Below are 12,008 nucleotides of genomic sequence, written 5' to 3' on the forward strand. Positions count from 1 at the left end.
TTGCATTACTCGATTCAAACGAGTTCTGACATATACAGTTGACCCTTGAACAACGGGGGAATAGGGGCACTGACCCAATGCAGTCAAAAATTCACATATAAATTTTGACTCCCCCCAAACTTAACCACTAATAGACTACTGTTGACTAGAAGCCTTACTAATAACATAAACAGTTGATTAACACATATTTTGTATGCTGTAATATATACTGTACTCTTCCAATAAAGCTAGAGAAAAGAAAATGTTAAGAAAATCATAAGGAAGGGGGTGCCTGGGTGGCTCAGTTGGTTGAGCTACTGATTGGTGGTTTTGGCTCTCATGGTGATCTCAGGGTGCTGACATGGAGCCCGGAGTTGGGCTCCATGGTCCATGGGAAATCTGCTTCTCTCTTCCCCTCCCTCTGACTCTCCACTCTCTCTCTCTCTCAAATAAATAAATAAATAAATAAATCTTAAAAAAAACAAAAACAAAATCATAAGGAAGAGAAAATACTTTCAGTACTGTATTGAAAAAAAAAACAAACATGTATAAGTGGACCTGCACAGTTCAAGCCTGTGTTGCTCAAGGATCTACTACTGTACAATGGTATACAACAATAAAGGCAATATTCACGATACATTAAGTGAAAAAAATTAACGCAAGACATACATTTTACATATAGTAATGATGCCGGTTTTGTAGAACAAACTAATGTACACCATTAAAAAAATAATTAAAAAAAAAGAAAAAGAGGGGCGCCTAGGTGGCACAGTCAGTTAAGAGTCTGACTTCGGCTCAGGTCATGATCTCAGAGTCCTGGGATCCAGGCCCTCTCTTGGCAGAGTCTGCTTGAGATTCTCTCCCTCTCCCCCTCCCCCTGCTCTCTCTCTCTCTCTCTGATAAAATAAATCTAAAAAAAAAAAAAAAAGAATGCAGCACAACAGAAAAATGTTACATACATAAAGTGGTGAGATGGGACGGAGGGCGGGGAGGCTGAATTTGATTTTCTTCTAAAGGTTCCGCAAAGATGTCAAGGCCTGGGATTTGAGCCCTGCTTACCTCACTTACCTACCGAGTCAACTGACGGGATTCCCACGGAACAGTAACAGGGGACTCACAGACCTGTCACCGTTGCATGGGGCTCCTGCCAACCGTCCCCCTCTTCCCCCACCCTCATTACAGCAAGGCACGGAAGCCTTCGCGAGCTTACTTCATCAACTCCTTTGCCACCTGGGCTCCAGCCACACGGAGTGACAGTGCCGATTTCTCAGGAGTGCGTCTCCACCTTCCCGAGCCCCAGCCCCCCCGCCCCACCCGCAGCTCGCGCCCGCTCCTCCAAAAGCCCCGCCGCGCTGAGGAGATGGGCCCACCGCGCGGCTCCGCGTCCAGGCGCAGGTGCGGGTACTCTCCACGTTCCGAGAGCAGAGAGAGTTAAGTGTCAGGCGACTCGGGACCCGACACTGTCGCTTACCTGCAGCTCCTGTCGCGCGGGGGACGGCCACCGGGAGAGGCGGGGCAGCGGGCGGCGGGGCGGGCGCAACGGCTTCCCCGCCCCGGGGCGGTGCTCGCGCTCGGGGCCTCGCGGCTCCCGCAGCCCGGCTCCCCCGCCCTCGGAGCCCAGCGCCGCCGCCATGTCTTCCGGGGCCAGCGTGAACGCCCTGCAGCGGCTGGTGGAGCAGCTCAAGCTGGAGGCCGGTGTGGAGAGGATCAAGGTGAGGCGGGCGGCGGCGCCCTTTCCTCGGGGCGCGATAACCGCGCCCCCGCCGCCGCCCGGGAGACGTGAGGGGAGAGGCCGGCTGCCCCTCGCCGCGGCTGGGTCGTGGTTGGGCGGCCGTGAAGACGGCGGCCCGGTCCCGGCCAGCTGCCCGGCCTCGGCGGGGATGCGGCCAGTGAGAGGAAGCCGGGCCTGCTGGGCCGGGGGAGACGGGCGAGCCCTCCGGAGCGTGGCCCGGGCCGAGTGCCCCGGGAGCGTTTCCCAGTCGCCCGTGCGGACCCGGACTCGGGGTGGGGGCGGGGTGGGGGCTGCGGAGCGGGGCGCGCGCGCGCAGACCAGGGATGCGGGCGCCGCGCGGCCGGCCTGACTGGGCTGTTGCGGGAGGATGCGGTCCCAGTCTGCGGCGGCGACGAGGACCGGCCTTAGTGAAGGGTTGATGGGACGAGAGCGAAAGCGCGGAGGAAGACGGGGCTCAGGTTTCTGGCGTGGTGTCAGGGTGTAGGGCGCTGCCCTTCGCGCTGGCAGAGAGGAGGCAGAGCGGGTTCGCGGGAAGAGGAGTTCAGTGTTGCACGTGGACTTCGCCGAGCTATCCAGGCTCAGAGAACAAGGCTGAAAGAGGTCATTAGAATGTGTGGGAGTAAAAAAAAAGTGCATTAACGAAGAGACCAGAGTGTGGAACCCAGGGCCAGCCAAAAGATGGCTGAGAGGGGAGGAGAACCAAGAGAAAGCAAGGAAGGAGGGGATTTCAAAAATGTAGGGCTTAGTTACTATGTCTAATGTTTCAGTTGATTGAAAAGCCTGTGTTGCGTATTGTGGGGAGCGACTAGGGTGGCATTATTTGTAGAATGTATGTCCGAGTGTATGAATGAACACTGCTGTGGATATTCCGTGTACCTCCATACTGCCTTTTCTCTACAGCTGGCACTATTGTAGGCACTGAGAATATGTGATAATAGTGGCGGAGATCATCAATAAACGCATTAACTAATAAGTAAAATAATTTCGGACCGTAAGTGGAGATTCTAAAACAAGGTGTAGAGAGTTATGGAATGCAGAAGAGGTTTTCGTAACATAGGTAGTAGTAGAAGCAGAATCTAGATTGTAATAGGGTATACAGGCCTTTTTAAAAAAGAGATCTGGCTTTAAAGAGGAAACAACCTTTTTTTTTTTAATTTAGGAAATGAAAAAGCCTTATTTTGAGGTTGAGGGAAAGAAACAAATTATTTTTAGATTGAGGGGGACCAACTACAGAAGGGGAATTGGAGGAAGAGGAGACAGACAGTCTGCCTATGGGAACATGGGATTGGAGGGTTGCCTTCTGAGATAGGAAGAAAAGACATCAGGACCTTCGTGAAGATAGATGATTTTAGACATATGGACTTAAGGACTTGTATGATGACAGTTTTCTTTGTGAAACAGAAGGCCAAGTTTTCTTCTAGGGCAGAGGGGACGGAGCTAATGGAGTCACAAGAGTGAGGGTGGAGGAGAGGGCCGTTGGGAATGGGAGAGAAGCCCCTATCAGGCACATCCATAGAAACCTTGTGACCCTAAAGACCCAGCTACTTTGAGATTGGAGACTGATTGCCCTGCTTGTGGATTTTTTTTTTTTTTTCTCCACTAGCATTTAGCCACCCAGGAATCTGAGTTGATCCAACTCTTGGGTTAGCAGAGGCGGTATACCACAAAGATGGAGGGGGGACAAAGGGCAAGGAGCTTGAGGGGTTGGCCAGAAAGAGGCTTAAACACAGGTTGGATAGAGAAGGAACTGAGCTGGCCTCCTGGTGGTGGGCCTGGCAAAAGAGGAGGAGGTTTTCTCCCTGAGGTCAAAGAACAGGAAGCAACATTCTGGATGGGTAGGAGAGATGTGGTCAGAAAGTAGGAAGTTGAAGTGTAAAATTTCAGATGTGGAGCGGTTATAGGTGTTGGCTGTAACTGTTGGCATTGAGGAGAAGGCTGTCTGAGGAAAGGAAGGCAGGGAACTGAAACTGGGGTTGTTGAAAGTGTTCAGGATGATGTTGGCACCTGAGAGGGAAAGGAGAGCTGTGGGCCAGAAGCCTGCCTACCCTGTGGAGTAGCTAGGCAAGATATTTTCTACATTTCAAAAATAATTACGGGTGATGAAACAGACCCAAAGAATTCAAGTGAATTGCTCAAGGTCACACAGATAATACCTTATTTGTGGGGTATTCTCATGATAGTGTGGTTTCAGGTGTTTGGTGGGCTTCTCTCAGGCAGCACCCCAGGGAGTCACAACGTTGCAGGGTCTAGTTTGCCTCATTTCAGGGCTCATTGATGAATGCATGCTCTCAGCACACCCAAAGATGTCTTCTCTTTAGCAGACTTGCTAACTAATAAATAAACCAGGACACCAGTTTCCTAGCTTATAATGGAGGGCATCTTTTCCCAGTGATTGGAATACTCGATATCCTTCCAAGGGCCCCTTCTCTGTTTTGGAGAAATCTCTGAGAAGTTGCATGGTGAGCGTGGACTCAAACCAAGGAAAGCCATATAATTTGGGTATACTACCTCCCATGGCAAATGACAGCTTCTAAGCGTTTGGGCTTGTACTCCACCCCCAAAGTCTCTTTCCTATAAAAGTACTAGAGAAATGCTGACCACTTTTATTCTTCTCTTATTTTCTCTGCATATCCACTCAGCTTAACTTTTTGCTCATGTTCTTTAGGCGAGGGTCCATTTAGTCCCATTTCTCCAGGGGTCCTGGAAGATAGTCTCTTTCTACCCATCATGTGTAAGTTCATCTGTTCTCTCTGATGGAGAGATAGTAAGCATGAGCATAGTTGGTTCTAAATTCCTTGTGAATTAATAATTGTTGTATATAACCATTAATTCCAATTATAATTAACATGAAATTATAATATTATTAGTTTGATAATATTATATTATGTTTTTATATTTATGTAATAAAAACTGTTATTACATTATGAAACCGAAATTCCTAAAGCATTCTAGAAACTAGATGGTAACTGTAACATAAGGAGTTGATTTTCCAGTTATAACACAAGGAGTTGATTTTTTAGTTATAACATAAGGAGTTGATTTTCCAGTTATAACATAAGGAGTTGATTTTCCAGTTATTTAGAAGCTTGGAAAATTAACACAAACTAGTGGTAATACTTGAACAGCAATTGGAACCATTTTTGTACAATAAGAGTGAGATTTTATACAAAATACCTTCTCAGTACACATAAAACGGAATGTGAGGAAAGCCTCAATGTACAAATCTGCATCAAATGGAGGCTAAGAAGAAAGGCAGAATAATATTTATCAGTGCTGCCTAATAAACTTCTCTAAAACTTAGTGATTTAAAGCAACATTTATTAATCCGTAGTTCTTAGGTCAACAATTTGAGCTGGGCTGAACTGTGTAGTTCTGCTGATCTTTGCTGGGCTCTTCCATGCATCTGCAGTCAAATGCAGGGTTGGTTGGTACCTGGATGATCTAGGTTGGCCTCCCGTGCCTGTCGGGATGTTTGTAGGCAGGTGGCAGGAGCTGGCTCACTGCTTCTTCCCACAACATCTCCAGTAGGCAAGCCTGGGCTCATTGGATGGTCTTACAGTTCCAACTACAGCAAGAGAGGTAGCTGCAAAGGCTCTTGAGACCTGGGGCTTAGAACTTGCCCATTATTTCTGCCACATTTTCCTGGTCAAAGCAGGTCACAAGGCCAACCCAGATTCAAGGGGTGTTAGGTAAAGACTCTACTTCCTGGTGAGAGGAGCTTTGCAAAATATTGTGACTGTTTTTGTAGTTGGCCACAAATGTATTGCTGACTGTGTGTCAACACTATTCTAAGTGTTTCACATGCATTTAGCTCATTTAATCGCCTCATCAACTCACTGAGTCAGGTACTAAAAATACATTTCACAGATGAGAAAACAAAAACTGAGAAATTAAGTTAACTTGCCCAAGATCATACAGGTAATGATGGAGCTGAATTTCAGTCCAGGCATTCTGGTTCCAGAGGCTGCACTCTTAGCCAATAAGCTATCCTGCCTCAAAAGCTTGGTGGAGAAAACTTGTCTTATTTTGGGCAGACTGGATAGGGTTCCAGCTTTGTAAACAAAACAGTTTGCTCACATGGCAAACCTGACTATATAAATGCACTCTTTATAAGTGAAAATTTGTAAAGGAAGCACTATTTCTTTACCAATTTATTCTCAAAACTTAGGATTCTAAATGGATCAAAGATACAGCTTTATTGTTCCTTTATTGAAGAAGCAAATGAATAATATCCTAAATCATGGAAATTGTAATATTTCCTCTTTTGAGTTCAGTTATTAGAACTTTCAGCAAAAAAGACACTTTTGTTGATCACAAGGTGTGGGACCTTTATCAAGTTGTAGGATCATTTTTCAGAATTTCAAATGGCTGCTGGATGGCTCTGGCTGTGAGCAGCGCGTCAAGCTGTTGTCCCTTTGTTTCAGGTCTCGCAGGCAGCTGCAGAGCTTCAACAGTACTGCATGCAGAATGCCTGCAAGGATGCCCTGCTGGTAGGTGTTCCAGCTGGAAGCAACCCCTTCCGGGAGCCCAGATCCTGTGCTTTATTCTAAAGGCTGGTGAGTAAATGATACACCCTGCTATCTTGGGGCCATGGCATTATCACAGGGCTTCCCAAGCGATTGGGTACCTGAGTTTTGAATATCTACTATTGTTGGGGAAATTAAAATAAGAAACAGCAAAACGCACCTGAAGGGTGACTCTAGTCAGCATGCTTGTGGAATACATCTCATTAAGAGAGTCTCAATCCTCTTGGGCACTAACTCATGGGATGTTAATATTCTTATATACTTGAGCTCTTTAACTGAATTGGCCGATAGTAATTTCATGACCTTAATCCCCCCATCTCTGTCCTAACACCATCCCAGAGTTGTGATTTGCTGCTTGGTGCTATCAAGGAGACTTGCTGCTCTCTGGACTAAGGACTCCCCAGAGGAGACTTGTTCCTACCACCAGCTGTGATTTCTTTCAGAGGCTTTCAGAATATATCTGTTTTAATAGAGGAAGAAATGTAGCTACTAGGGAAAAGCGTGGGTAGAGTTCAAAGAGCTTTACAAATTGATTACTGAAATGAAAATACCTCTTTGGTGGCATATTAGAAATTTCATGGGTCCTAATGTGTTGTGTTTCATTCACATTTTCATTTTTCCCCCCCTTTTTGGAAGAGGTCAGGGCATAGATTACTGGAGTCTTTGGGGGCCAACATATTTCAAATTATGTATTCTGGGGGTTTTCCTGCAGTAAGTAATCATCTTAGGTCCTTTTTCACATATTTGCAAAAGGAAATTATTCATATTAACAGAAGGAAGTAATCATGCTATCAGGTACTACTGTACCTTTTAATGGAAAATGTCCACATTTATGGTATTAAAATAATAGTCTTATGGTGGCATAGTATTTTCCTTTTTACAGAGCACCTTCATGGGTCTTACTCATTCAACAATGTAGCTTGGATGTTTTTTATATTGTTACTTTCTACTTTGAGAACACTAAAGTGACCTGAAATGACCACTAGTTAATTTTATGTATGTCTTACTAACGTGAAAACCTACCAATTCTCTTTCCAGTAAGGAAGAAGTTCACTGAGGAATGCTTTTAAGCGCAAAGTGATGAATAACTAACTGCCTCCAAGTCTCAAGAAAACACTTTTCTCCAGCCAAATGACTTTTAGATATTTCAGACCTTTCCTTGGCCTGGTCCTATAGCCAAAATTCTATGGAAATTGATGAGTTTCTACTCAGATAAGGAAACTGGGTGAGGGGAAAGACTTTAGATAATAATGGCCAGACTCTTTTGGTAAAGTGCTTTTATATTTAAGACAAACAAAAATGTTACCACCAAATACACCTCTTTCATAAGCAAATTACTAGTGTTTCTATACCTGGAATATTTGTTTTATTTACTGGATGTTTACATTTTGGGAAGGCAAACATTTTGTTTGTTAGAAAATTGAATATTTGTAATTTGTTGTTACTAAGATTTTTATACCATACATAACAAAACTTGTTCTTTTCTTCTGAATTTACAGTTTCTAAATGAAGACAAACAAGTATAAAACTGGGGGAAGAATAGGCTTTATTAATCAAATGATGTCTTGATTTTTCTAAATGAGGAGATTGTTTTATTTGTAACTAAACATGGGAGCTGTTTCTTAGCAAACTTGTTTGGAAAGATTCATGTTGTGTTGTGTATTAGATTGCCCCATCCTGTGTATGAAGATTTGGTGTTTGTCTTCTTAAGTTCCTGTATTTTATAGTTGTGGTTGTACTTAAAAAAAAAAACACACACACACAAAACCTACATTATTTCATGTCTTTAAAAAAATGTTTAAATGTGATCTTTAGAACATTGCAAATGATTAAAAACAAAATAATGTGAAAATACTACAACCTAAATGAATTCTTCGTGTCACGATTATTTTGCTTTGATGATGTGCCTTTGATTTAATTTGGGACACTTTTAAAAGGATACTTTATTTGTGTTTGTAATAATCTTTGATGAGCTTGGAAATAAAATTTCTGCTTAATTCATCATTTTCTATGATAGCAACATTTTGTGTCTGATTTTGTTTTAAGGCGTCATGGATTTTTGTTTGCTTGTGAAATCAAGTGCTAGAAGTGGGAAGTGAAATTTTTTCTTAAAAGTCCTTGTAGAACTTTGTAAAAGAAATTTTATATATATATATATATATATATATGTACACACAATATATATATGTATAACTTGCAGAAACATCTCAATTTCTGGCGACATTTACACTTTGAAAATTGTATAAATCCATAAATAAATAAATGAAAGTATCTGTTAGCCTAATTAGTGTTACTATATAGAGAAAATAGAAGCCATCATGTGGAAACTCCCTTAACTTCTGGCCACAAAACTTCTAAATCTAAATGATCTGAATCTCTTCCATTCAATCAAAATTCAAGTGTCTCTTCTAACCCTGGTATTTGTTCTCTGGATCTCTTTCACCTTCTCTGAAATCACACTATCAATTATCCTTTCTCCTTTATCTTCAACTACTTTATTGGATCTTTTCTGTCAACATTTAAACATGGTCCATTCTCCATCTTAACACAATAAGCATTTTAAAAAATCTCCATTAAAAAACTCATTTTCACTTATATAAGATAAGCAAGTCCTAGAGATCTACTCTACAGCATAGTGCCCATGGTTAGCATATTGTATTATATTCTGAAAAATTTACTAAGAGGGTTGATCTTATGTTAGGTGTTACCACAAAAAATAAGAGGGTGGAAGAAGTTGAGTCTGTTCCAAATAATTCCTTGTGATGGGGTGTTTGGAAGAGGATCTTGGAGGCTGGACTGACACTTTTGGTCTCCTAACAAGGGCCCAACCAGACCCTTTGGGTTTCTATGGATCACCCCAACCTGTCATGTGACCATGGCTCCCAGGGAGTGCTCTGCTGAAGCAGAGCTCACTTACATTATCCATTGTTCCCAGACTCCTCTAACACAAGACTTGCTTCCCAATACCTCTGACAAAGGCTGTTCTAGGCCCAGGCAGAATGTGTCCTTAAACAGCAAGCACCATTGAGAAATGCCCACAGGAGGACTCAGATACTTCCACTCCATTTGATGAGGAAGCAGGGACATGAGTGTTGATAGCCTAGCCTCAAGGCTTGCTGCAGTTGATGGCCTATGAAGAAACTCCTTTCCTCTGGAAGCTGATTAAAGGCAGGATGAAGGAGATCTGCAAGCTGAGAAGCCTTAGCCTTACCTTAGTTTAGAAGCTATCCTGCCAAAACTTTATGTAGAACAGAAATTCCAACTAGATTTCCGGAAATAGTTTCTCTTTAAAGTCTCCACCCGCTACATACCCAAGCAAAACCAAACATCCTATAAATAAAAGTATAATAGCAAGAGGAGAGTAGGAGGAGGAAAGTAAGAGGTGGTGTTAAGCCTGTTTCAAAAAGGAGGGCATGATTAACAGTATCAGACGCTGAAGAGGAGTCAAGTAGGGTGATGTCTGCGTGCCTCTTGGATCTAAGAAAGTACAGGTCAATTTTGGTAGTAATCGGGTGATAATTTCAGAAGCCAGGAAAGAAGAGTATGCTTGTGGTCTTCAAACATTTTTGCTGGTGTACCACCTACAATAATGTCAAAAACCCAATACCTCCATTTTAGAGGTGACATATAAAAGTTTTGTTAATAACCGAATAGTTGCAAAGAATATAACTTTATTAGAAATTGTGACATTTTAAAAATTAAATCTTTAAAAAATAATGGAATATAAATACCAGAGTAATTAGAAACCTACAACCATCCATTAAAAAAATATAAACTATCCTCCAAAAATGTTGTACCAACAGTGTAAGAAAGTGTTCTTTCTTCAATATGTTGACATTGAATATTACTAATTTTCAAAAATTTTGCTGACCTGATAGGTGATCTGTTTTCCTTTGCATTTGCCTGATGAGTAATGAAGCTACATATAATTTCAAATGTTTATTGGCTATTTTTGTTTCTTCAGTATAATATCTGTTCATGTATTTTGCCCACTCTTCTATTAGGTTGTCTTCTTCCTATCAATTTGTAGGATTCTTTGTATATTAGGAATGTAATTTTTTTTTTATTATGTAGGTTGCAAATATTTTCTTAGTGATTTGTTTTAAATTTTTACTTATGAAGGCAACACTTTATTTTTTTTTAAGTATTTATATATGTATGTATTTATATAATCTCTACACCCAGTGTGGGGCTTAGGAAACTAATGACCCCAGGATCAAGAGTTGCACACTCCTCCGACTGAGCCAGTCAAGCATCCCTGAAGGCAACACTTTAAATGGGAACTTCTCTGGTGCCTGGGTGGCTCAGTTGGTGAGGGGTCTGTCTTCGACTCAGGTCATGATCTCACAGTCCTGGGATCAAGTCCCACATCTGGCTCTCTGCTCAGCGGGGAGTTGGCTTCTCCCTCTCACTCTCCCTTTGTGCATGCTCTCTCTCAAATAAATAAATCTTAAAAAAAATAAATGGGAAGTTCTCTGACTTCAACTTTGCCTAGATTTTAACTTTCTTGGCTATCGGAGAATTGAGTCTAGTGATCTTCACTTCTTGACTTAAAGGGTCAGACAGAGATGGGGACTTATTTTAAAAGGCTTGCTGGAGGAAAGGTGGGAAGCAGTGAGCCCTTCCGAAGACAACTAAATAACCCTTCTATACACACACACACACACACACACACACACACACACACACAATACTGTATATACTGCTATTGCTCTAAATGTATATATTGTATCTACTGCTTTAAAAAAAAAGGCTTGCAATGTTCAGGTGAATCTGGAAGATATTTGGATCTTACGACAATTATGCCAATTAGAATATTTTACATACAAAGATGCACACAAGAGGACAGAATATATATTTTGAAAATTTAATATGGAAACACCAAGAACATCTAACAACTGTATTTTCTTTAATGAATGAGCAAACCTAATCATTTTGTTACTAGATTTTCATCAAAAACAAAGGAATGTGGCACAGAACATTATCCTTTCTTTCAAAAAAACCTCAGACGAGTTTGTCCATCAACTCTACCAGGGACTTTTTCATACACTAGACGTCGTTTTTTGAATTTTGGTAGTTGTGAGCACATGAAATCTGTTAAAAGGAGAAAAAGGAAAACCATTTTATTTCTGACAATAATAAAGTGTAGCCATTTTTTCCAGCTATTCTGGTGCATCCTATCTCTTCATCTATCTACAAAGTGTTAAAATTTCCAAACTGAGATAAAATGACTATAAAAATTACATTTTTAGCATAAATGCACTTGTACTAAATGGCCCAATACTAATTAGTGTCATGTACACATATTCGTATGCTCATGCTTTGCACAAATAATTAAATCGCCCTGGATTTAAGATTCCTTCATTTAAGTTTTCCCTCATTAAGCCTGTTCTTTACCTCCTATCTGTAATGTTGTGGAATTTATCCTGAGCTCTGATATATGATAGGTGGTGATCATGTATGGACTCACTTTCTATGGCTGTATTATATATGACACACTAGCCTGAAATATCCTAGATTTGGATTCTTATAGAGGTTAGTTAATTAAATCAGTAAAAAAGGAGGCTAAAATATTTAAAACTTTTAGTAATTATTCCTGGGAATATAATCTCATAATTATAAGAGTTGGATGCCATTATAAGCAAATTTAGAAAGCAGTATAGTAGGTAATTTTTACCATAGAGGTCACAATACACATCTATAAGACAAATGGAAAATTATCTTGGGATTATGCCAATGGCTTTGGGTAAATTGTCTAACCCTGCATTAAT

General features: G+C 41.5%; 2 protein-coding genes across 2 annotated transcripts in view; one reads left to right on the forward strand and one right to left on the reverse strand.

The window, feature by feature from the left end:
• The first annotated feature begins 1,547 nt into the window (after positions 1–1,547).
• GNG10 (G protein subunit gamma 10) lies at positions 1,548–8,254 on the forward strand. The gene is made up of 3 exons (XM_026506018.4): positions 1,548–1,691; positions 6,136–6,267; positions 7,276–8,254. Exons 1-2 carry the CDS (start codon positions 1,611–1,613, stop codon positions 6,259–6,261), a joined length of 207 nt encoding a protein of 68 aa, XP_026361803.1. The 5' UTR covers positions 1,548–1,610; the 3' UTR covers positions 6,262–6,267; positions 7,276–8,254.
• Positions 8,255–11,230: 2,976 nt separating this feature from the next.
• Positions 11,231–12,008, reverse strand: part of SHOC1 (shortage in chiasmata 1) — a 77,927-nt gene continuing 77,149 nt past the window's right edge. Inside the window, exon 27 of the mRNA XM_026506015.2 lies at positions 11,231–11,331. Coding sequence (XP_026361800.2) covers positions 11,231–11,331 — 101 coding nt within the window. The remainder of the gene's footprint in view (positions 11,332–12,008) is intronic.

This window comes from Ursus arctos, unplaced genomic scaffold (assembly GCF_023065955.2).
Source record: "Ursus arctos isolate Adak ecotype North America unplaced genomic scaffold, UrsArc2.0 scaffold_18, whole genome shotgun sequence".
Lineage (NCBI taxonomy): Eukaryota > Metazoa > Chordata > Mammalia > Carnivora > Ursidae > Ursus > Ursus arctos.

Coding starts and splice junctions, on each gene's coding strand:
- GNG10 (XM_026506018.4), top strand. CDS start 1,611: ATGTCTTCCGGGGCCAGCGTGAACGCCCTGCAGCGGCTGGTGGAGCAG. Junction 1,692..6,135: donor CCGGTGTGGAGAGGATCAAG/GTGAGGCGGGCG, acceptor CCTTTGTTTCAG/GTCTCGCAGGCAGCTGCAGA.